The sequence below is a fragment of the Bombus vosnesenskii genome, unplaced genomic scaffold, assembly GCF_011952255.1.
Source record: "Bombus vosnesenskii isolate JDL3184/JDL3185 unplaced genomic scaffold, Bvos_JDL3184-5_v1.1 scf7180000013370, whole genome shotgun sequence".
Taxonomy (NCBI): Eukaryota; Metazoa; Arthropoda; class Insecta; order Hymenoptera; family Apidae; genus Bombus; species Bombus vosnesenskii.
The window spans coordinates 477,806-504,518 of record NW_022883003.1 but is presented as its reverse complement, the minus strand read 5'-3'; the positions used below and the strand labels follow the sequence as shown (position 1 = coordinate 504,518).

The 26,713-nt window shown below is 45.6% G+C and overlaps 1 protein-coding gene across 3 annotated transcripts in view; it reads right to left on the bottom strand.

The window, feature by feature from the left end:
- Positions 1-90: 90 nt before the first annotated feature.
- The window catches only part of LOC117237303 (acetylcholinesterase-like), a 34,519-nt gene continuing 7,896 nt past the window's right edge, over positions 91-26,713 (bottom strand). Inside the window, exons 2-9 of one of the 3 annotated variants that reach the window (XM_033501103.1) lie at positions 19,110-19,270; positions 14,724-15,047; positions 14,192-14,422; positions 13,300-13,591; positions 12,383-13,018; positions 12,053-12,214; positions 11,807-11,982; positions 4,645-4,820 (exon numbers count right to left, since the gene is read on the bottom strand). In XM_033501103.1, the coding sequence (XP_033356994.1) occupies positions 4,645-4,820; positions 11,807-11,982; positions 12,053-12,214; positions 12,383-13,018; positions 13,300-13,591; positions 14,192-14,422; positions 14,724-15,036 (1,986 nt within the window). In that variant the 5' untranslated portion in view covers positions 15,037-15,047; positions 19,110-19,270. Of the gene's footprint in view, positions 4,821-11,806; positions 11,983-12,052; positions 12,215-12,382; positions 13,019-13,299; positions 13,592-14,191; positions 14,423-14,723; positions 15,048-16,243; positions 16,508-19,109; positions 19,271-26,713 lie in introns of those variants that run through there. The other 2 variants (XM_033501104.1, XM_033501105.1) reach the window with 2 other exon arrangements.

Here is a 26,713-nt window from a genome sequence, read left to right as displayed (position 1 = left end):
CATTTCATTTTACAATCTCGTGAGCCGCGATAGGTGCGGGTGACAACGTATATACAAACGTACGACGATACCGTCTCTAAAGTATTTCTATACATGCTACGTATGTATATATTTATATATGCATGTACTTATATATACGTATGTATAGTATGTATAATGTTATTATACATAATGCATTGAAATCGCGATCGCAGTGAGTTTAACGCGGCCAGGTGGACGCGTACACATATACGCATATACTTTCGTATGATTTATTATTTCCAAACCTGCTAGTTAGCGAATCCAGAATACTTATGGGTCAGATTTATACTTTTTCTTTCTTTTTACTTTGCTTATCGTCGATTAAAAGGGGATGCTATTCCTCGATTATTACCGTTATGGTATATTTACATAATATTATACAAGTAATGAAAAACGCGTTTCGACCAACTGCAATTTCCAAAGTAACATTGTCGCGACCCAACTAAATTCGTATTTCAACTGTAACCGCTCTCGCGTGACTTTGCCACGCTTTGCCGTTAATCTTCGAACTAGCGTAACCAAATCGAGATCCATATCGAGACAAAAGGAAAAATAGCTAAATTTGATTGTTGCAGAAGCAGGCGAGCAAGGTATCTCTTTTGATTTTATTCATTTACGCTACAAAATAAGCGCGATTTCGGTTGCTCGGAAACCAGTCGTTTCTCCACAAAATTACCGATTACCGTAGGTAAGCTTCGTTCGTTCGCTGTCTTTCTTCTTTCGTCTTTCCTTGGAATTTTTTGGATTTTGCTCTATGAATACTCCCCCCCCCCTCTCTCTCTCTCTCTCTCTTATTCTTGTTCTTAAACACAGACGACAGAGTAATCGACTAATTCTCTAAATACGCAAGTAAGGTAGAAATACGTGGTGCTCCGTAGGTTCGAAGACACAAAACGATTCAACGGGTAGAGAACAAATTATTCTCGGGTATCAGTGGAAGCAAGTTGCTCGATACCGACAAAAAACACGACAAGAAGATTCGTTGGCAAAGCGCCAGCGATACTAAGATGGAAACAGTCCGGTTGGAAAGGGAGGAAAGGCGTGCCTGTCGTCGATCGAAAGCAGGAAAAAAGAAAGGAAAGCAGATTTAGCCGATTGGAAGACTCCGAGTAGAGAATTTTCTTTATCATTTGCAATTTTCGTAGAGGCAACTTTTTTTACGAAGCTGTTGTTGTAAGAAAGTTTCGAAAGGATAGGAAACGGAATTCTCTTGGCCAATAATTTACCTTACTATCTTTCCTTCGTTTCTTTCGTTCACACACAGCGAAAATCATTGATTTCAAACGATCACCGAGCAAATAGACAGAGGGAGAGAGATCATCGAGGCAATAGGCAGAAAGAAAAATTGTTTGATCGGTCGATTCTTTGATGAATCGATAACGCATTCTACGTACATGTATATATGTCTATCTGATATTTTGGGGAATATCGTATGTACACACACAAAATACACGCGTGTACGTGTACGCGCGCGGTGTCATTCTACTTACAGTAATAGTTATTACAGGTAATTAGTGATTAAATCTTAATTAAAACTTAGCCTGCGTTCGTGCAAGTTTCCTTTCTACTGTCGCGAGGAACACGGGAGATGGCGAGAACGGAAGAAAGAAACGCACGGTTTTTCGAGTTTGCTCTTCGTTTACTCGGGAATGGCGGGCGCTTCGTGCTCTTCGATTTCCTCTTCGGTTGATAGATCGTTCGTTCGTTCATCGGCCAGCCGCGGTTCCTTCTTTGACTCTAGAACTGTCTTCTCCCTGTCGCCGTTTCGACGGGATCTGTGTACGTTTTCGCAGCGTTGCGTTAATTTCGCGTTTATCCTGTCGACGTTTCGTCATGCTACGGGTAAGCTGAATATTATTTATTTTATGTATGCGGAATCGTGCATCGTCGTGTCCTCGGAATCACACGTTTGTTCGCGGTTCACTTCTAGGAAAATTGCGTTACACCGTTTGGAAGATCTCGATGTAGAAAATGAGACAAAGGTACACGGAGAATAGTGGCCTCCTGGAAAAGTCGTCTCCTGGAAGAAAGGATTACAAATTCCACGCTTGCTGTCGCACTTGGATTCTACAAAAGTAATGATAAAGAGCAGAGAGAAAGGAGCGGAGAAGAAAGAGAAAGGATTACGAGACGCGGAATGGATAGGAATTGCTCCGTTAGCGGAGTTTAGGAAGAAATTTCGATGTAGAGAGGACCGATGCTTGAAACGCTAAGCGCGACCTTCGTCGGTAGCCGTGTTGGAAGAATAGAAGCGTATTCTCGTGTAAAATCGATGGCGGAGCCGCGAGGAAAATAGAGCGCGTGAGATACACGTAGGAATGCACCTTCGATACGGCGAGAGCGCACCTGAACGCGTCCTGGCGGTCGTTTAATTTCGATCGCCAGTTGGTACCGCAGTCGGAAGGATTTTAATACGACTGCGACGAACTCTGCATTCGCTGTCGTGCCATAAAATTTTACGACGTTCTCCGCGCGTCCTTACGAACAACCATCATCGTAGACGAAGCGAATGAAATCCAATATCTTTCCTCGAGCGTTCGTACGAACGATAGATCTTATCCGGAGAACAACGAAGAACGGTTCGGCAGTTTAGAATCGTTGGCGAAGAAACAACGTTTCGCCTTCTTTCTCCTATCATCTTAGCGATGCCATTAACTGATAATTTTGAAATTGCAAACAACCGTCCTTAGAACAAATCCGCCACGTCGACCATCCGTTTCTCTTGTACCACGAACGGATTATCGATCGAGCATTTCATCCGCGTAGTCAATGTCGATCAGTTTACCGCTGATAAATCAGTCGCGCTGAACCGAATGCAATTTGCAATTCTGTCGGGACTCGATGCAGAAGACCGCCATGATTTCTGTCGATGCAATTTGCCGTCGATGCAACGTATCGACGTGTACGCGCCTTGTGCGAAAATGTATCGTACTTCCGATCACCGAATGGGCCAATCCGTTTTCCTTTTTCCAAATAAATCGAGTAAATAAAAACAGAGATATACGTCTGTATTTGTGGGAACGATCGCGTCTGGAGTTGCGTCGCGCGACGAACGGAACGACGATCGTCGAGGAGATTTATTCGCGGTGATCGCTACGATAATATCGGACGGATGTTCCAGGATGGCCGAGCTGTTGGTCGGTCCCACGGCGTTTAAATCTCCGCAATTTGTACGAATGCAATCGACTCTGCAGTAGCTGCACCGCATTACAAACATGCGCACGTATAAGCGGCCGCAGAGTATATAGATCGAATTGCGGCTCGCATTACCGTACCTGTTGGTAGACAGTTGCAGCACCAATAACGGCAAGATTAAAAGGAAGTCGTGCCCCCGAAATGAAAGCCTGGCGAATGCGTCGACCGACGGTCCACAGAACGTTTCTAGCCTTTCCGAAAATCCGCAGACATCGCGTCAATTTTTCTACAAATTTTCGTCAGCGCGAATGCGATCGTTCGACGATGATACAAAGTTCGCTGAGCTAAAGGATAACGATCGTTTGTGCGATGATATTTTCAGCGAATAGCGCGCGGATTATCCTGTCGCGGGTAGATTAAGCGTCCAGGGGCCGAGTGCGTTTCGCGATAACGTGCAGGTCCACGGCGGTGATCTCGCTTGTAAAATAAAAGCACCGATGCAGTGACCTATATTGCCGTGGCGTTAATCAAAAACTAGAACGTACGGGAAGAGCGTGTACGCTGTCTGCCTGCCATCAAATTCTATTTTGTAGCGTATTTTTTTTCCTCTCAGGTGCAACGGGTCGATCAAATTAGTGGAACGTTACGCTGTACTTACGTTACGTTCCCCGTTGATCCCCATGGAAATTCTAAGTTTCAAGAACCAACTACGAGACAGACGAATAAATTTGCGATACCCGAGTGAAATTGCAAACGCGGAATAAAGCGCGGTACGAGCGTGATTTTACATTGGTCGCGTGAGTAGTCGCTGTCGGAGTAGGTCAGACGATTTACGAGGGACCAATTGATGGTTTTAGGATGTTGGCGTCGTTCTTACAACTAGAAGCGTCTTGCTCGACCGAGAGCGTGTCGCGCGTCGCGTGTCCCGTACCTGGAAACGTGCGATACGCGTAGTAACTTTCGATTCGGCGCGTACGTTATATCTTTACGATTGCTATTTTCTCCATGTATTGCGACTCCACCAACGATATCAACCACGGTCGCGTTCTCGATTCGCGAGGACTTTGTCGATCGCGTTCTCGAAAGACTGAGAATAGAGGAACGACTAAAATTGTAGAACGATAAAACGACACTCGTCGGTGATCGATTACGTCGATTCAAGGAGATCTTCGAGTCCTTTGTCTAGCGTATAGTTTCTGCCGCGTCCCCTCCTCTAAGGGACGACGTAGATTTGTCTCTCGATCTACAAGATCTTTCTCACTAGCGAACCGGTGACAAGACGATCGTGTATAGTGGGTCGATCGAGCGCCCTCCGCTGCATTGATATGTGTCTGTCTCGCTTCGAATCGCCTCGAGATATCAACGAACGATGCCATTGATTCGTTTACACGCTTTAGAAGGTCGTCGATCGTTTCGCTGGTCCGTATTCGCGTTCCATTGGCCTCTTCCCGGACGATCGAGAACGATCCAAAGAGCTAACTGCGGAAGCTAGACGAAGCCCCTGGGGTCGATCATCTCCGGCACACTGTTCGCATCCGATTGAATCGCGATCCTATGACTGAACAGGGTACCGATTAGCAGCAGGCTCAACATCAGGAACAGATGTCCTCCGTCGGTTACTCTCGTACCGCTACATGCCATCTTCTGACTAAGTTCCAGTTTCGCTGCAACAGAAAACAATGAAAAATTGCCTTAGATTCAACGACGACGACGACGCGACGGTACGCTTTCGATTTTTAAACATGTCACGAGAACACATAGATCTACGCAGTGTGAATAATATTAATAGCTCGTTGCGAGTAACTACCAGTCCCCTGAACAGCATTTCATAAAACGTTCGGAACAATGGGACCAAGGAGATAGATGTGAAAGAACGAGCGGAAAATTCGTTCCTTCGACGATGAAGCCGTATCAATCCAACGAATATGAAAGTAATAAAAGAGAGATGCTGCCTCTGCTGCGTTCGACGGTCGCCGAGAGGACGCGAAGAGCGTGCTTTGATAACGTGGATTACGCAACAAAGAATTCGTTTAACTTGGCGCGGAATGACCGGTGCGTCGCGTGAGATCTTGCCGTTACGACTGGCAACCGAGAAACTCGATTAAAACGGATAATAGTTGTCGTTCGTATCGCTCGTCGACCGATTAACCTTAGTTAATCAAAGAATTTTCCCGTGACAACGGCGTCTCTTCTCTTCGAGACTTTCACTTGGATTCGTTGGGTTTCGTATCGGTCGAATTGGAATTGCACGCGTGTCAAAGTCGTGAGTCGCGTAGATTGCGCGTTGCGTTTTTCTATATGAGAGCCGAAGGAATCGGCGATTAACGGATCCACGCATCTCCGTGGCTTTGTGGACGATGATGCATGTATCAGGTGTACGCACACGTGCGCACGTTTGCGCGCACAGACGTGCCGCGGCGGCATCGATCCACTTTGCCGAGCGGCCAGTTCCACCCCCGCACCCTCGTCTACCCTGCTCGTCCGTTCGTTCGTTTCGTTCCTGGGTGCCGCGATCAAAACCCCTACCTTTCGTCGAGCCAGCTGCCCCTCCGACTTTATCACTGTTTTGTTTTCGAGGCGCGAGCACCGATCAAACTTGCCCACCAGTCAGCCCGACGTCCACCGACCCACTATGCTTTCTCCGTCCGCTTCTTTTTCCGCTTCCACTTCGCCTCCTAGCAACTTGGATGAATTCGCGTTGCAACCACGAACGCAAACCGACTACTAATAAAAGGGAGAAACGTGTGGCGAACACCTGGACGTGCCAGTATTCCCGGGAGTACCGATGCTCGATTTTGCGATCGATTGGAAAAGTTCTCGGCAAACTGCGAGAGGAACCGAACTCGTAATCAAACTCCAAGTTTCTCCTTCGCAATTCTCCCTCGACATATTTTCGTTTAATTACTTTGCAAGAGTAAGCGTCGTCGAGTATCGGTCAACGAATTGTCCAACAACTTTCTCAACGAACGACCGAACGATCAGCGACAAATGATCTACGAGCAAGAAGGTTCGCTTGGAAAAATGTTTATCCCGTTTCCAGTTAATTATTTGGACAAATTCACGAGCCTCGGTGCAATTGCTCTCTATGATAATTCGAGCAGCGACGATCGACAGCCAATAGCGATACGTATATGCTGCTGCAATCGTCAACGCTGACTATTATCGTACCGTTCTGTTTCCTCTTCTTCGTGACGACGGACGATCAATCAGTATGTTTAGAGAGGCTACGCGTGTCATTGTTTTCGCGATCGAGCACCCGTGTACAGTAATTAATTGCGATCTATCTATTGGACAACTCGTTAGCTGTTAATTCCTGCTAAAATATTAGATATCTCCGCGGAGATATATTAAGATTCACACGGGAAAGATACAGCTTGCGTATATATATATATATATCCGTATACTTTAATGCACATACAAAGCAAGTTAAAGAAAGAAAATAAAAGGCAAAGTAGGATAGGAGTAAAGGATAGAAATGTTTGAATCAAACTATGGAGCAGTCGTTATGCTAACAGACTATACAAGAATGATGACGCCATGACTTTATTTTTAGCAATACGAGTTCAATAATTGAGTGATACTTTATTATATAATTACCGCGTGTGCTCGATATATACGGATTTCCCTGTGTATCGTTATTACATTCAATTACTTGATGATACCCGATTAAGAAAATCGTTTTCTCCTTTTTAGTATATTTTTAAATAAAAGTCGTTTAAACAAATTTTTTCAACTTACATATTTTACTTTTGTCTCGATGTTTAGTCATTTCCCGATGTACATCGACTTTCTATTGCATACCATTACAAAAATTCAACGTTTATTGTGCATAATGTACCTAAAACTGTATTCTTGGACTCAATAAACTTTAAATCCCATCGACTTTCTATTGTGAGATAAAAAGATCTTTCCACGTTTCAGCCTAATAAATTCAGCTAGATAGGCAATTATTTCCAATAAAACAATTGTCAATTTTTTGAAATTACGTATATCGTATTACGATCGAAAAGAAGCATGTGTTTCAAATTTCAGTTTTCTAGCTGTTCGAGAAGTGAGTGAAATTTCGATTATAAAATTCCAACTAGCCAAACGGACAGACAAGTAGTAGAGAGGTAGGTTAAATAAAAACCATCGAAATAAATTCGAAGAGTGCGAAGAATACGAAACGTTCTTTTAAAATTTTAAACGACACGGTTACGCGTGCCTAGTTCCTAATGGAACTGTCGCCGTAACAACTGCTTGGGGATACACGGAGGTTGTTGCGTTCGCGCAGTAATTTTCAAATTTCATTCGAAACCTTCTTACTTCGTAACGTCTAGTAACTGGAAATCATCGTAGGCGAGAGAAGCAAGAGAATTTCGGCATCTTCGCTAAGAGAAGCGAATCGATTTGAACTTGATAGCCGTAGATTTTCGTATCTTTCAATTTGATCGCTTAACTATTCGATGTATTTCGATTTTCCTCTGATATGTTTTTATCGGCGATTCGAAAATATTCGAATAAATACCCGCGATTCGTTTCCGCTTTTGATCGATTACGCGTCCTATAGTTATCGTTATGGTCGCGATTCCATTATCGCCCGTACACGGCCAACGTCGATGTTTCGATGGATTTTGGACGGAAGTCAAAACGGTGGTGGCCAGCGTAAATATACTTTTACAAGGGATCGTTAACGCGAGATAACGGCATTATCGTGAATGTAATAGCGGCCCGATCCGAGCGGGTTCCAGGTTGGCGCCGTATCAACGGCAGTTCTGCGGCGCATACATAGATTACGGGGAACGTGTCCGATAGAAGGGTGCATTTAACTCCGTGACGTCACGGCTGCGGTAGACACCGGAATTGGTCTCACGGTTACGATAGCGTTACGCCAATGGCTCGAATTCGGATCGTTAGCGATGATGAAAATGACACCTTCGTCCGCTCCCGTCCGCTCTGCGGACTCGTACCGCGTTACCGTTACACGGTGCACCCGTACGCTGCTCGCCTAAAACCTCCGTTCATTTTACGAGGCGATAAATCCTCGTTTAAAAGCAACCGAGAACGTCACCGTGCGTGATCGATTAGGTCGACCGCCCAAACGTACAGCGGACCCGGATTACCGGACGTTTCCTCGGAATACGCGTTTGCTCGCGATCATCGGGAAATCGGCTCGCTTATCGATGATTCGTCGATGAATTGTCGGGGCCGGAACAAGGGAAAACACGAGCAGAGTGTATCTGCGGTTACGCCAATGGTTTACCGTGTAAACGAGCCATTAGTGCTCGTGACAACGACACGTCCCCGTGTTGTACACCCTCTACCTTCATTGGCGTGCGGTTAACCTTTCCAAGCTCACCGACGTAATTATAAAGCAATGCCGCGACGTCGTTGTTCTATTTACAGTGCCGATGCGCCAGACCAGAGAATCGCATCTGCCGCATATGCAGACATTTTATTTAACCGCGCAACGTTTCGTCCTAATTCTCCGATCCAGTCGCGAAACGCAACCGTCCTCCCTTACCTTACTTATCCTCGTAAATGTAAAAGAGCCGTATGTTCTCGTCGAAGGAAAAACTCGTTTACGGGTAGCTGCTCCGCGCCATCGTCGGCTAACGAGGCGAATCATGTTGTTTATCGTAAGGCGAATCTCCGAAAAGTTTAAAAACCTCAGACTTCGGCCGAGTCGTAGCGGTCGCGTGTACTCGCGAGTGAAGCAGAGCTTTGACGATTCTGTCGAAAGAGATCTGGATACTCGCTGCAGCTGCAGGCACGATGGACGTTAATTGGAAAGAGGAGAAAAAAGAGACAAAAAACAATCGACCAGAGGAGCGTTGGAAGAAGATACAGCACCGCGGCAGCAATTTTCCGCTGCACCGCCGCGCCGTTTTTATCCGCCGCGATATCATCCCCTCTTTGCTTCGTCCATCTGCCCCGCTAAACCATTCACCGGATATTCCACCGACTAACGCAGCCACCCCTTTGTATTTTCTTTTCTCGTCCCCTTTGTTCTACCATCCTATCGAGATCTTTGAGTCGCAACTGCTGACGGATTGCTCCTCGACGCTGTTCGATTCTTGATTCGATCGCGAGTAGTTTATCCGTCGCGGATAAGCGAATAAATTCGCTGCGACCGTCATCCCTATCCTCGGCTCTCCAAATCGCTGTACGTCTCTTCCGTTTGCCCGCGAGCTTCTCCGCTGGAATTCCATTTTCCATCTTGGTGAGTCGGTATCGTTGAATTTTCCTCGTTGAATTTTTCTTATCGTTCGAATTACCGTTGCTGACGCATTCGTCGCGAGTGAACGTCGAAGAAACAAACACGAGCGTTCGATCGTTCTTTTTTTTCTCTTCACTAAACTAAGGAAACGTTGACGAAACGTTTATCGAGAAGTAGTTACGACATTCTGGTGCTTTGGGAAGATTTTCCAAGAAACATCGTCTGAAATCGGTGCCACTGAAAATTGGCACGTCTCTCCGATTCGACGATTTCTTTGCGAATGGTGCCTGGCCAACGACGACGACGACAACGGTGCCGATATTGTTCGGGACAAAGAAGAAGCTGATAGAGATTATTCTTTGAATAGATATCGATGGTTGGCTCGCAGCCATTCCTTTTCCGCGACCTAACGTTTCTCCAAAGGCACGGTGTACGCGAGCTAAGCACTCTCGATTGATAGCTCATCTCGGAGTCAATGGGATACGAAATTGCTTCTCGAAGGAGAGAACTTCTCGGTAATCTTCATCCTCCGACTCTCGTAGATTTAGCCAAAATTCCATTAATCAAACGAAATTAATCGTTAAATAAGTCTGTCCGGGAATTTGCAGCGAACGTTGTCAACGGATCGGTCATATCGGACCCGAGTGTCTCTATTTTGTCGACAGTTGCGCAAAGTGAAAAAATGTTTGTCTCAAGGATGTTGAAACCGTCTAGGAACGTTCAAATCAACAATCGTTGCAAAATAGTCGACCTGAGACATAGTATAGTCAGCGTTGCACTTGAATTTGCATCGTTCACTCAGACTTGTATCGAGCGAGTCCTGTCTCGCGAAGCGTCTCACACGACGCTCGAAGGTCACTGTTTCGCGATGAGAAATACAGGAAATCTTGTGTCTCGAGCAAAAAGCGAACGCGGACCTTCGGATTGCGGTAAACGCAATTACGGTGAAAGAAAAAGCCTTCTTCGGATATCTAAAACGCGATCCCTCGTGCTCTTCTACTGCTGCGACGACCGATAATCGTGGCCAATAATCGAATCTGCATAATGGACGAACCGAATACGAAGGATTAGGTTTCTTCAGGCATCTGCCTGTATTTTGTGGAATGGCACGAGGCCAGAGACCAGTCGCCCCCTCAGTCAGGAAACCACGAATATCGTCTCTATTAAATTGCACTCACTTATAATAACGTAATTGGGATGGAATAATTTGATCATAGAAAAGCTGCCAAGAAAGCAATTTCCAATTTTCAAGTCCTACCTTTCGTCGCTGTTCGCTGTTCCATTTGGTTCGATCGTGAAACGGCAGAAGAAGAAATAAAACGAGAGAAACTTGAATAGAACTTGTTAGTAGAAACGATACTTTTTTTTCAAATTCGAACGAAAATTTCGGAAAATGGTCGAAACCCGCCCGAAACAGTGCAATTCGCTTCGGTTTCATCAGAAGCGCGTGAAAAGGGCGAAAAATATGAATCGGAAAGCGGACAGGAAACAGCGCGCCGAATACGTGATTTACGTTTTAAACGATCGAAACTTTTCACTCGTGACAAGCAAAAGACTGTGGGCCGAGAAGAATTTAAGAGAGCGAAAAGTTCGGGCAAACGTTAAAACTTGGTTGGTAGCTACGACGGTCGACTGTCTCTTTCATTGGATCAAGTTCAACAATGTAGAGAAAGAGTAAAGTTCGTTGGAAAATTTCAAAAGTAGCAACCTTGACTCCGTACTTGATTTACACACGCGAATCGAATATTTCGAAAATTCCGCGTGTGTACGTATCGATACGAAATCTTCTACGCTGGCGTTCCAACGTTTGTTTCGCTATGCGAAAAGACTCGGCTATTTTATTTTGTTTTTAATTCACCAAGTACAACGGTACCTCGTTAACGTACGTGGGTTAGATTTCCATAAAACGAAGACTGGCAGGTGTTTATTCCTCGACGAGGAATGTCTCGTTCGTTCGTTGGTCGAAAATTGAGTCTGAAAATTTTCGAGAAATTACCGCCTTCCTTCTTCGTTCGGGAGACGATTCCTTCGTGAACCGGTATGACAGATATCTCGGCTCGAATTACGAATGCTTCGTAGCCCCGGAAGCTTAATCGAGAACGACTTGCATTCGAAGTTCGGTAACGGAGCGCTCGATTAAAATCTCTCGACCGGAAAAAGTAATCGAGCCGATTGATTTGCTTTCGACGGTCCCGAACGGCCGCCTTGAGGTTAATGAAACGTATTTTCCACTCAACAGGTGTCATAGGAGATAATCTAAATGCAGTCGAAGGGTTGAACGTTGAACGATGAACCGACCGTTAAGATAGTTGGCGCGAGCGAGAAACACGTTCGACAAATTCCGATAAACGGCGAAAGATTCGAATCTTTCGTTAGGAAATAACGCGCTGCGGCAGCGCCGTCGCTGTTTTTCACGGCAAGAAGAACAAGAAGAAAGTAAAAGTTACTCACAAGTAGCGGCGAGGAGTTGCGGAAGGTATTTCTTCCAAAAAGTACACTGCCTCGCTCTAGGTCCGTTTCCGATTTCGGAACTGTTGGTATCCAACGTCAGGTATTCCTTTTTGGCGGCAGTATGCGGTGGCCAATAGGTCTGCGTCCATGACTCGACATCTCCGACGTTCGGATCCCTAACACGACGGTAGTCAGCCGTTAGAGATGCGAAGAAAAGATAAAAGCTGTGATCGCTCTTCGACTTACCCTGTTTTTGCAAAGTTCGCCCAATATCTCATCATTCTCTTGGACAAATTTATCTCCTCGGGCATGTATCCTTTCGAAGAATCCAACGGCTCGCCAAAGATGTAGCTGATTTCGTCCGCGTGCATCACACCGGTCCATCTTGGCCATGGGTTGTTCGCCGATCTATGGATTTATGGAAAAGAAATCGGGGTCTCGTAAATATCGCGGTATAGGCGAAAGCCAGCCGAGATAAAGAAGCGAACACGTCCTTTTCGGACGAGTCGCATTGATCGTTTCGCCTACTCGTGATCTTTACTCCTTCTTTCCGATTCGATCGGACATGAATCTCACCTGTGTTTGTAATAATACATGTAAACGGTGTTCCCCGTATCGGCGTAACGGCCAGCAAATTCGTTCACGTTGCAAGTGAATTGATAGTCGCCGACGATTTTATCCAGGGCGTCGCGATTCATGTGAGGGTCGTCCGGACGTAGCCAGTCCGTGTACTCGTAGATAATGGCGTGCCTTCCGAACTGATTGACGTACGGATTTAATTCGGTAACGGCGCTAACGAACTGTTCCCTGCTGACTTTTACATCCTCGGCCATATCGATGCGAAACAGCTCGGTGAGATAGTAAATAATAAAGTAGAAACCTTCCTCGGTGTTCGAGCCCATCATGATGTTGGCCTTTTTGAAGGACGAGGTGGCCAGCGAGCGTTGTGGCGTCTCGTCGAGAAAGGCGCCGTCGATCACGGGAACGAACGGAAACTCGCAGATGCCCAGGGTGCCCCATTCGTTCTTCACCAATTCAATCGGATCCTTAATCAGCAGACAATCGATCACCTCTTGCAAGTTGTCGCGATCGTGAGGACAACCGACAGCTTCTGCCAATCGAATGCCGCGCATGATCGATTCCTCGCGCGAGATGATGGCCCATGGTGCTGTTGGAGAGCCAGACTGCATGATGGCTTGACTGAAGAGATGCCTGAAAGCCAGAGAAACACAGAATGGTGTCTCCGTTAAAAGTTGGCCAATCGTTTGGAAAATCGAAGCGGCCCTAAGTTCGAGACCACCACCCTCCTTGGTTTACGACGCGTATCGTCCAGCGGCAACTGGCGCTCGACCACAACGATATAATCGGCTGTTCGTCGAGGGGGTGATCTCCAACCGTCTATCGCGTAGCAGCGTCGATAGCAGTAGACATGGTAGCGGCAAGCAAAGAAACAAACAAAACAACGTAAAGTGACAAGGAGAAAAGGTATGCACCTTGATAGAGGCGAAAGGAGGTGCATAGAAACGGAAACGGCGCCCGCGCTCTCTCCGAACAGGGTCACGTTGTCAGGATTTCCGCCAAAGGCAGCGATATTGTCGCGGACCCACTGAAGGGCCATCATCTGATCAAACAGACCGGCGTTCCCAGGAACATCCGACGTTCCGAAGTACAGGAAACCCAGGCTGGCGACTCGATACTGCATCGAGACTAGAATCACATTCTCCTCGGACACCAGGGTTTTGTGATCGTAAACGTCGAGGGTCGCCGATCCGGAGTAAAAGCCACCTATAAGGATGTCGCGCGATTCCATCTCTCGAAAGAAACCTCTGCTTTCCAAATAGATCACACAGACGCACTCACGCACGCACGCACGCATGTACGCGCAAACACGATCAACCGAGTGTCAACTAGTGTCTGCGCCTATACACGGGATTTTTCGCAGACTCTCTTTTGCATTCCATCCGGATTAATTTCTTTCACATTGAGGAGCTTCGACTTCTTTTTGAACAACGCTTATTTCGTGACGGCCGCGCGCAAAGAAGCTGACGTTCGCGAACATTTCTTAAGCATTGCACGGAATATAAGTAAAATCGTAGCGAGGCAACGCTCGTACCTCGCCAAATAATTTCGTACGATCGAGCACCTGTTGGCGCGATGCAACTTCCGTAGCGGTGTAAACGGCTTTCTCGAGCGTTCTTCCGATCATTTAGATGAAGTTTGGGTGAAAAAATAGCCGTCCTAAAATAACGGCGCGCGACGAAAATAAGCGTTTCTCGTTAAGAAGCGACCACCTGTAAAAGAACGTCGACCGCTGGCGACGGTGTGCTCTAGTTTCCACGAGCATGTCTAGTCTAAGGATGTGAACAGGTGTCAGCTGGAACTCACCACCGAATATCCATACCATAACAGCGGCATTGGTAGGCCTAGGCCGTGGCGCGACCACGTTCACGTAAAGACAGTCCTCGCTCAATGGTGTGTTTGGATTCCACATAGTCGCACCTGCGAAGTCGCCGAACACCGTGTCCAAAATCTGCACGCAGCTATTCGGTAGCGTAGTTGCGTTTAGGGTCCCCGACCAACGTTCCGCCGGTCTCGGATGCCGGAACCTCAGAGCTCCTGCAACAGAATCCCGTCCCGTTTGTCTCCTCCCAATCTCTCGTCTCTCAAACGATCCAGTTCGATTCCTTTCCTGTTTTTCCTTTTCTCTTATCATTACCGTTCGATTTTTCCATTACTTCTACCTAACGATCTTTCGGCCGTTTTTCAGAAAAAGAGAAAGTTTCGTAGGAAAGACTTTCGAGAAGAAAGAGAAAATTTCCGAGAATAGCTCTCCGGGAGTAATCGTCCGGGTGAGGTAGCGATGAAAGGTTAATCATCGAATTTTCCAAGGCGATAGATCAGTACAGGTTGAACCTACCGAGAGGTTTCTGCGCGTAAGGGATCCCGAACCAGGCGTCGACCTCCTTTCCCGTGGTGGCAGTCATGGTCTTACCCTTGACCTTGCCCTTTCTGGTTTGTACTACCAGCGGATCGTCGTTCGAATTGAGGGCGGCTGGTCTAGGCAGCTCCTCGCTGCTTCGGAAATTCTTCGTATCCTCGTAGGACATGTCCGCATGATGTCTGCTTCTGTGAGACGGCGTACACCAACAGACGTCCAGTTGAACGAGTACCGTTAAACTTAGCACCATCAGGGCCTCGAACTTGCTCAAGGAGCTTCGGTTTCTTGACATCGTGTCCTCGCCTAAAACACCACATTGCTCGATTCAACGTCGTGCTTTTTTTTTTGCCTTTCCCTCGCGAAATGGTCGTTGGCTTTCAAACGAGTTCGAAGTTAGAGAAACGTGTCGACCGTATTCGAACGCACTCGTAAAAAGGAGTTGGTTCCTAACGCGACTCCGGTTCGTGAGGCAAAGAGAGATGGAAGCCTACTGCTGTGAGAGACAAACGCAACGCAGAGTGGTTCATTTCGATGGAAACTTATTCTTTATGTGCGTCGGCAACGATCGTTACTTTCTTGAGGCGATATCGCGCGAGAACGAGTTTTGGCCTGCGATCCGATTCACGATCCATTCACATCGTCATTTCGATAATTAAAAATAGGGTCGGTCTTTGTTCGTCTGTGTATACCGTACGTCTCATTGCGAACGAGTATTCTTTCGTTGCTTTCACTTATCGAACTCGCGCTATTTACTCAACGATTAAATGCACCATCTTTCGGTACGCGTATCTCTTTGCCGTGACTCATGGAATCGATTCGTGTAAAATTTCGAGCGTTCGTTTCTTCGATTGTTCGCGCTGTCTTCGATGTTCGGAAACCGAGTCGACTTCCCGTAGGTGTCTAAACGTTCCATGATTTTGTCCGCAAAATTAATTTTAATTTCCTTGGAAAAAAGTTCTGAAAATCGAAGGATCTCTTCGTCCAGCTGTGCACGACTGTTTTGTATTTCCTACATGTTAAAAGGAAACATATCGTGGCGATTCTATACGAAGGTCCGCGTTGATTGGTCATTTCCTTCTACGTGTTCCGTCTGTGTGGAGCGTTGGTCACGCGCGATTACACGCAGTATCTAAGTGTTACACGCGGAAGCATACGTGAGAGAAATAACAGATTAGCTGTCATCGGGAATGATAATTTATCGCCGGCTGTCTTTTCGTTTAATATTCAACGTTTAAAGACAAGTATTACCTGGTCGCTTTTCGTTTTCGTTTCCGTTTTAATTTGGAAGAACTGCGTTTTGGAAAGTGATTTAAGCGCCACCCGCAAACAGATTTTCTTGCAAGATTACCAACGTTGATAAACGATTTCTTTTTGTTCGCTAACGAATCCTTCGCGAAGATCGTTCCCGATACAATCGTCCAACGATTCGAACAAACCAAGTCACCGTTTCTTTTATCTACCATGAAATTTATTTTCATTTTCAACTGTGTTCTACTTACCGAAATCGTTAGGCAAATGAGACGATGCGAAGCTTCGCACAATGACAATTTCGTTGTTTGAAAATTTTCCACAAGGTAGAACAAGATTGATTGTCGGTTGCCCGGCTGCGTTTCGTCATACACTTTGCAGGGTGGAATCCGGGTGAAGAAAAGAGGAAGTTCGAGCTAGGGACGCGAGGTACCTTTCTATCGAGGCATAGGCAGACACAGAGGCTGCGAACGCAGCCCACGTAAAAGGTTAGTTGTCCCCCTTGTCGCGGTGGCAGCATCGTGCAACGGGCGATAACTCACGAGTTCATTACGAGAATCATTGCAAGAACTAGTTATCTCACGTTCGTTTCGCTATTTTCAACGTGGCGTTCAGATCTTGCGTAATCGGTCGCTTACGGATTCAACGGACTTCTCGTAATGATCGTCGGACGTTTTTCTCGTATTTTACTACACGATTCCCCGCATCGATTAACGCTACATTCTTTCGTCTTCCATTCAATTTTACTTTAAGGTTAACTTTAAGGAATATCTCGAGTTTGAACGCGATTTGAAAAAATTCTCATTGATAGGCATGAATTTTTCTTTCAATTATACGTGTATATTAAATATATTCTCAAAACGTTACGAATCCTCGCCGCTTGCTAAAATGACAGCCAGATTGGAATGTAAAAATCCGACGACCGTAGCAGGGTTAACGATGCCACTATGATTCTACGATTAAGATCTATTCGCTTTATTTCGTGGAATGTGCAAGGAAGTTTCAGAACGGCTGAAAATGAAAACGATACGGAGTTCGAGTCTGTTTTCGCTTCGAAATTCGATTAGCGTGCGCGGACTATCGACGAAGAGAAGAGAGTGGAAGATAGCAGGGCGAAAAAAGGTGCAACCTCGACCTCGCTTTTTTTTCAAGTTTCCCGTTTCTTCGGGACAGTGGACATCGAAGCTGGCAGCCACTCGGCCCAGAGACCCGTCGTTTATCCTGACTGATCGATACAGCCATACCTCTCGTTTATTTATGCTCCTTGTCGCGTCTCTTTTCGCGTTTCTCTTAATCCTCGTTTTTCTGGGCAAATCTGCACGTGGTTAGCTACTCGGCGCCGGCTTAGTTTGCCATACGCTCGAAAGTTCAGTCGGAGCACACTCGACTGATGTCGATCGTAATAATCGAGATTTTTCTCGATCTCGTGCAAGCGATTGCTACTGTGCAAGTAGCATACATATATGTATATCTAGAGACGATCGTGGCTTGTATCGCAACTTTTACGCTGGCTTTATAGGTTAGATCTATCTGTATCCTTTGCATACATCGCGATTATCTCCTAATTAATTCCTTGCCATTTTTTTAGCCATTTTTTTAGCCATTTTTTTTCTTTTCTTTCTCCTTTCCTCTTGTATCTTATCGCCGGTTTAACAAGTAAAGAAAAGATCGATTTACGATGAAAACTTAGCGAAAGCGCGCGAAATCAGATATAGAGGGATGCAATAACATCGTCGCTGTACGTATATCAGTCAATAAACGTTCTATTACGTATGCGTTCGTGTAACGAGCAATTCCGGAGAGTGTTCCGGAAAATATAGCGCCGAAATTTGCCACGGCGCTTGGAAATCGAATCGCTCGATTAAACTGGTAAAATCCACCTATGCCTCCCAGTGGAATTTCCTGCACGCGAGATTTTGCATCGTTTTATTGCAAGGCTACTGCGTTATCAGTCGGCCGTGTTATCTGCTCGGTTTATTTGTCGAAATTATCCGCCACTGTTCCATTGGAAACAGAGCTTTTTAAAGTCGCTGGTTCAACTCTGTTAACGTTAACGTGGATTAACGGCACGTGTCGTCGTATCGATTTTCCTTAAACGCGAATGAACAAAAGAAAACGTTCGTGTCGATTATTCGAATTAACCTAAGGGACCAGAAAATGTTGGCGGTTGCGTGTATCAATCATGCACCCTCGCTTTCCGCAAAGTGGATCGTTCGATAATTAATTACGCGTGTGCTGCGTCGACAGGGCGAAGAAAAAAGAATTCTACCAGCTCAACAGGCTCCCTCCGAGTTTATGTTAATTTTTGAATAAATACGGCGATATCGTAATTTTCATCCATAATGCGCGAGATCGTTCTGTACGATCGTATAAACTCGAGGCTAATCTAGACGGGCACGAAAACCCAGGGAAACGTATAATTACGTCGTCCGTATCGCGGAATGGCACATAAAGAAAAAATATATTTAAAAGCAAACGAGGTTCGAACCGAAAGTTTCGTTCGTTGGCGATTTGGCTGGAATTTCGCTGATTTCCAAAGGGAGACCGAAGGGAATGCCGCATGCGTTTTCGAGACAAGATATCAATTGGCTCTGTACTCTTGATGGCGCGATGAATGGCCGGCGTAGCGTACCAATTAGACCGGCAGTCCGTACAAAAGGCAGACCAGCTTTGATTTCGAGCTATTCGATTCGCTTCCTCGCTCCGGTCCAATTAGTTACTTACTTCCGTGGCTCCCTTCTTCTCGTCAATGCCAATCCGTTCCTTAGGCTTGGCGAATCATTTTTCCGAGACCGAGGGAAGATCTTGGTTAAACCGGAATCCAGGAACAAAATGAAAACCGAATGGAAAGAGTAATGATTTTGAAAGGAGAAACAAGGAAGACCTACGAGAATCACGATTTGGCTCAATTAGGTCATTCTCATTATCCCTCTTATCGATCTTTATACATTGTACCTCGACGTCCTATTCTGAAACAGCTATCTGGACATTTTTTCTCGGATACGTGGCGGAAAAAGGAGGAAAAAATAAACGGATCGGATTTTGACGGATTCATCCGTGTTCGAAAATTGTAAAAGAAAAGAAAAGGAAAGAAAGAGTGAGTTGCGGCGTACTTACGGTGTCCAAGTCTAGATGTGGAGATCTTAGGTATTTAAAAGTGAGGTAACGGCGAAGATGATAGCGGAGGTGGAAGAAAAGCCCTTCCTTCGATCCTGCGAGGGGCAGATCCGCTTTTCCGCCCTTCCGTCTACATTCCAAGTTCACGGATCATCGCTTGGCTGCAACAGCGGGAGTGGAAAATTGAGTGAGGAGTGTGGCAATCATGAGTGAAAAATTCGATAGGTCGAAAGATCAGGCGACCGTTAGCCCCGGGAATTACGAGATTCCGGTACATCGTCAAATCTTTCCCCTCGAAAGAACCATCGCGCATTTTCCTTCGAAGGGTGAATCGTCGAAGAATATGGCTCGAATGCTACCCCGAACGTTGCGAGAAATAAAATCGAGAAATTTGATCCTTAAACATAGTCGGAATACACGTTGCAAGGATCAAGGAAGCAAGTACAGGAGAAGAGAGAAAGAGAAGAAAGTTTGTTGCTTTTATTAGAAAATCTTTTCAAGGAACGAGACTGCATCCTATTTGTGTCGTGTTCGAGCCATTAGGAGAGCCATTATCTTTGCTCTTGAGAAAATATTTCTCTTCGAGATTTTTCCCAAAGACATGGAGAAATCCGTAAGTCTCGCCGGCCGACGACGTCAAGGAAACTGAAAATCCATTCTCATTTCGCGCGTGTCTCGGATGATTCTTTAAATTACGACAGAGATTATACTTTATGCGAAAGACGCAAATGCTCTAAGATGAAACCTCGTTTTCTAGTCGAAATTTTAATTCCTTCGTTATACAAATCTCGAAGGGGAAACAACTGCGATAGCCAGGGGCACCTGATAAATTTATGACGACGTAAATAAACGAAAATCGTAAAATTATGATAACACTCGGATACGGCGAGTTCTGTCTGATTCGAATGTAGCTGTATCATCGTATCTAATTCTTAGATTATTCATATCTGTCTTAGACTCTAGAATGAGTCTCGCTACGACGATTTTTCCTTCGCTATTTCGGTTTCAGCTGATCCATTGGCCAGAGGCTCCGTAAATTCTGCACCGGTCGACTTACACCAGGCAAATAGACCGAGTATACACGTACGCGGAACAATTCAGGAATTTCTAATAAGCGTATGTCCCACTTTCGAAATTCATTTCGAGGCTACAGCGCACGGTTCCCCGCCTCGCGGGAACGCGGATAATGAATTTGGATCGCAAGATATTCGGTGCGAGTACCGTTCTCGCTTCTTCTCCGTAAACCTAAACTTGTCTTCCGCCCTGTAATTAACATTACGTCGTACAGCCTTTTCTTTCTCGTCTTGTGTCGTTTCCGTCAGAATTTTCTTCCTCGAGTTACCGATTGATAACCCGTTAGAATGCTAATTGACATTGATCGATGAAACAAAGCCTTATCTTATCTATCCGCTCTTTACGACGCTGACAGTCGTTAAATAAACGATGATGTTTTAAAAATAATTGCACACAAAATTACTCGAACATACTTGAACACTTCCTATTACATGTAGATTTATATGTGTACTAAAGAAAACATTTTGATATCTCATTAGCGCTGTAACGAGGCGTCGCGGTTATGCCGCCGAAATTAGTAAAGACTGAAACGAATCTGGAGATGCATATAGAAGTTACGAGATATTTATTGGAAGCATAGATACACTTGCCAACGATCAGCAAAGTAAATAGGTACAATATTTGAACAGTGAATTAGTCGCTACATTAATAAGCTACAATTTGTAGTGAGATCATCTGTAGCACTAATTAATATGTTTATGACTACTATTCGTACTACATACTAACTTTTCACTAACTCTACATTTGCAATAAAAGTTTCGTAACTTCTTGATTGGTTTCGAATTTTACGATTGCAGTCACGATAGTCGTGTTTCGCTACAGCGCTAACGAAATTTCAAAAAGTCTCGCATAATGCATATAATATATTCATAAAAGAATTCTATGGTTAGTATTGGAATACTTTACGTGTAGGTCGTCTACCGTACGTAGAATGGTGAGAAGACTAAAACCAGATTAGAGAAGAGGTGGTATTCGGAAGATTTTGAAATTTAACGGATCGACGATTCCATGGTGCTAAAGATGCTCGTACCGCAACACGGCATTATGTAAAAACCGTGTCGGAATTGAAGCGAGCGTCGTCGAAAGGACGGCGTGTAAAGATTCGCAGGGAAAGATTTCCCAAAGGTGAACCAACGTCGGGATTCATTTTCCGGCTGAAGGCCGTTTCCAGTAAAAAAAGCTTCTTTTTTCGCGTCTCGTTTCATTGTTGCGAATGGTACGGTGCAAGCTGGTCGCACGGCAGTACAGCAGAGAACAGGCTGCTAGAGAAAGAACGAGAGAAAAGAAGAGAGAGAGAGAGAGAGAATTTATCGCAATGACAGTCGGGCGAGAGCTTCGCTGCCGGATAGAGGCGCAACTTGCTGCGAGTTCCTGACCTCGCTTTCCAGCATTCCGTACACGCGAAACAATTAGTTTACTTGGCCTGCGGCGATACAATTTCGGGGAAACAAACGAGAAGACCCGGTTTTTCGGTTGTCCCTGTTCGATTCTTGCACGATTTCGACCGGGAAATGATACTCGAAAAGTATCTGCCCGTTTCTTTTTTTATTTCACTCGTTGAAATTACCCGGCCGTATAGCCTCGATAAGAATAATAAAACATGTATTACGGTTACGTTTGTTACCGCGTATTTCCATCGGCAACTTTGCAGGCAGACACTTTCGATAATAATATCGCTGTATCGCGTAGGAGAACAGATTTATCGGACGATGCTTAAGCAATAGCTCGATGATCGATTTCGTCTTATCTTATCCGTCTAGTATAATTTGTAAGGAGAAGTTCTTTCAGCGTTCGTAGGAGCAAACACACACGCAAACACGAGACACAAATGGTGCAGAATCAAACTGAAAGTATACGTATACGTGTATGTATGTAAGTATGTACTAGGGAATAAATTGAAACGACGAAGGAAACCTTCTCGCCTGAATCTCGATCCTGGTATTTTTCCGATAACATAGAGAGGAAGCTTTTCATCGTTCGAACAATGCGCGTAAGGAGTCTTTAAATGCAAAGGGCCGTGATTCCGTGCCGACAACCACAAAAGTGAGCACTGAAAACGCCACGAGTTCGCGGTCCACCGCTTGTCCGCGAAAACAATGCCGCTCGGCTTTTAAATAAAACTGCAACTCGTAATGGGAATCATTGTTCCTGCCTCGATGGCAACAGAGCTATATTTATTGTTCGGCCCGTTCGGTTCGTCGTCAAAAAACGTTTAAACGAAGCAGTTTCATTCGACGTTCATCTATCGGCCCGAATAATTTCCCCCACGGCAGCCTGTGTCGCAAAGCGTTTTTCAATGCGTCGCACCGGCCCCGAGATTCTGCAGGAAACAAAATCGGCCGCGAGATTTACCGACTTGGAAATCGAACCAGAGTTGCGAATAATTTTTCATTTCCAACCGTCTGCTTTCATAGATCCTATGGTTTCGGTGGCTTCTGCCATTAATCTTCCCTCGATACTTGAAAACTGATTATCTCTTGTTTATTTAGATTTTGCGGCCGGATCCTGCAACGTAGATTGTAACGAAAGCGCGTTGAAACGGAACGCGACTACTCGAGTTGCGCAATTTTATACGCGTAATTTCTCTGTAATTATGTGCAAGCCGCGTAATTAGCAGAGATACCGCGGGTCTTGTTAAGATTCGTCTGATCATACGATACGGCTATTCGGATTCAGGGAAGTTCAATTTCTTCGCGGGTCTCGCCACTCTTTAAATATTTCGTCGTAATTTGCTGGAAAAAGAATCCTCGAAGAATTCAATCTCCAGCTTAGGTTCTTTCTCCGCAGGCCACGGGTAAATCGCGATCTGCTCTGCGGCCTGACAAGCGGAGAGGATACACCGAGGAGACGAGAGACTGGCGAAATACGACGCGAGCCGAGGCATCAACAATTCGACAGCAACTTCCAGGCCTAATAACGCTAAACTAAAGCTGTTGCGCGTGCATACGTGCAGCAGAAAGTTTGTTGCGGAACTCGCTGAAACGAACGCTGCAAAGCGGTTTATTTACGTGCCGCGCGTATTCCTAGCCTCGATTCCGTGTTTCTCTGCAACAGCTATCGATTTATTTGTATCTTCGAACCGTTTCGCTTTTGTCGCGTCTTTTTCTTCTTTTCCTTTGTCGATTTATTAAAAATCTACGAGACATCCGCAGTCTCGTAGTTGCATCAGTTTCCTGCCGTTGGCATTAATGCTATCTTATCATGTTTATCCTCCTTTCTAATTTGTTGCAAATAAGACACGTTCGTGTTCGAGTACTGCCACTTATTGTTTAATTGAGTCGATCAAGGTCGAGACGATAAATAGGGAAAAAAACGATGAATTATTACGCATTGGAATAATCGTGCGATCGAGATAAGGACGAAAACAGGCAGGGGAGAAAAGGCTGAGAGGAAGAAGGGGAGAAGAAGGAAAGTGGAGATTCGGCTACGCGAAAGCAAACGCAGCAGAGAAGGAAGACAAACAAGAGGTGGTTTGGGAGTCGGTGGTGACCTAGAGGTGTCACTGGGTTAGCGTGTTCATGGGCCATCCATAACCCTGATACGGGTGATACACACTCGGTTTTAGCCTGTCATAGGTTGGCATGCAGCCCTGCGGGTACAACGGCGCATCTACATACGAACGTTTCATGTTCCACTTAAGCGTTCTTTCTCATCCTAGGCCTGCACGCAACCTGTGAACTACCCCGAATCGATCGAGTTCCGATCAGATCGAAAACGAACGCAGGCTATTTAAATCGGTGGGAATCGAACGACGACCGACGCGTACCGATTTAATAACCTCGCAGTCATCTAACTGGATGAATCGTTAGCGATAACGAGCGCTACCGCCTTCCAGTAATTTCCTTTGTTGCACGATGAAAGAATTGGCTCGATAACGAACGAAACAAAAGCATGGACGAAACGGCACAAAAGAATCGGATATCGCCGATGCGAAAGTATAATCATGGTGATTCAACGAATGCATCTGCATCGCAACGAAATCTACCTCCGTTTTGTCATTTTTATGGCATCGATAGAAAGGTTCTATGAAACGAAAGTACCGAGTTGCGGCACCGATTGATGTGCAACGGCACTCACAATCATGCGCGACATTCTCATTTTCTTTTAATAGAAAATGAATCACAGCAAAGGCGTATTACTGTCTTGCCACTCGCTTGTATTCCAAGCTTAATCCCGTAAAGCGATTGGGATTAACGCGCTTCGAATACCCGCGAAATTAACATCTGGAATTCGATCTAAAATAGAAGAACGCTGGAAAATCGGCTTGCGATCGTCCCATCGGAAAACGATAATTGACAACATTAACTAATCGAGCGAGAGGCGGAACTACCGATGGGTGTGAGTTTGATTAGCGAAAAGCGAAAAACACGGAATCAAAGTGGAGCGAGAACGATCGAAGCGAAACAGGTCTGGCGGCGAACAAAAGAGAAAAATGGCAAGTCGGTGCATTATCGAAAGTGGAACGACGAAGAAAGATATCATAACGAGAGGGTGGCTGAACAGACGGATGAAACGAGTACTCCGAAATCCATTCATTCACATTCAGCAGAAAGTTTTATTAGCGGAACCGAGCGTCTACCAGCTGCATTCTCTACGCTCTCTGACGTTTTCTGTCATTTTAATCCCTCGACTCGTCTCGATTTACAGCCGCAGAATGGAAACGGTGTCGCGTCTTCGTTCGCCAACATGGTTTGTACTGCCGCGCGAAACGGATATGAATTTGTCAGCGAATTTTCAAACGGTGTAAGCCGCCCGATGACGAACCACGTGCACCACGTAATGAGAAAATCGACCGCGATAAAACCCGCGACCAACTACCGCATTTACGTCGACTCGTTGCTGTCTTGAAAATCCGTCGCTATTGCCTGTTTCGTCCAGGGTATTCATCCTTTTGTTGTCTACTTTGCATCCTGCTAATTTTCCCACGGCACGGCTAAAGTCGGACAAGGGACCGAGGTTTTGTCCACGAGATTGCTTGCATCGATTTTAGTTTGTAAGTCGCTTTGTAAATAGCCTGGATACTTCGAGAAAGTCGTTCATCGGTATCGCGGCGAAACTTTCAGCCGAGTTTCACCGCGTACAAGGAACAGACATCCTCGTTCGTCAGCGGACTCGTCAGGTGCATCTAGAAATCAAAGTTTCCAGCGAGAAATGAATCTTTCTTTTCATTTATAAGATCGTTCAACGAGGAAATATAGGTTTCTCGAAATTAAACGAATAAAATTCGATGGTGGAATTTCCAAGTATCTTTAGCTACGCGTATTTTACGCGTAACAAGTATGCGACTCGCAGCTGAGGGAATATCCCGCGGTCAAAACAACCAATTATCTTCTCCTCGTTTTATCTGCAACGTTTTGTGATCCGCTGCCGATGCAAATACGACGAACACGTTTGCAATGATTCGAGCATCGAAAGGATGATCGAATAGACAGGCGGTAAACTTTTTGCGTTCGTGCGCGAAGAAACCGTAGGTTTCGAATCAACCGACGATCCATCGAGCAGTGGGGAAAGCTGGAAGAGGAAGAACAGCGAGGTAACTTAAGCAATCGTCGAACGAAGGAGAACAAAAGAAATGCACGGGAACAATACACGGCAAGGTTATTCGAGAGAAAAAATTCCGACAGAGTAGCGGTATTTCATCTTGATTTCGAGCGATTAAACGAAAGTGGAGCGATGCAGGAGAAGGGAGTTCGGGCAGGATGCAAAGAAACGTGCCAGTCGAGCATCCCGCGTCACGTGTAGGAATAATCGGACGGCCTGAGGCCAGGACTCTGTTGTTTCCCTGACAATGCCGAGGAAATTTTCGGTCGTTGCATGAATTTGGCAGGAACAATGTATCACGTTCGGCCGGCGCGGCGAGCGGGTAAGTAGAGGCCAGAACCGCAACGTATCTGCAGTACAAGCTACGTTCGTAACACGGTACAACTCTGCAGAGTTGCATCGTGTGCGCGCACGTTTATGGGTTGGCGCGTGTACAAAGGCACATGGACCAAACATATACAGACCTACCAAACGTGTATATGCACGCCTGTACAATGTGCACATAAGGATGGAGGAGCACGTGCAAATATACGCTCGCAAACACGGTTGGCCGAGCAGCCGAGAAGCGACGCGATTATCTCGGTGACGTCGTTTCTCTCCTGGACGTGGATGAGTTATAACGTTCAATTTCAGAGAAGACAATTGACGCTGAGAACGGATGAGACCGAGTTCAACGAAGGATATACGACGAAAATCACGATTACGTTGGAAGATAGGCTACAGGGTTCGAACGTAGAAAGAAGAAGGAAAAATTCGAACGCAGGACGTGACATCGAAGGATCAGGATTTCGATGGCGAAGCTCGGTGATCCTTGACCCGGTTGCTGCGACCGAGCCAAATATTAACCCAACCTGTGCTCCGAAGCCTGTCTTTAGAAAGTCGTTAAAACGAAAGGTCTGCCCTTCTTAAACCGCGACACCGTTTCACGGCTCGTTACTGTCGCGGCTCGAGGTTCCTCTGGCATATATTAAAATAATAATGAGGAGGGT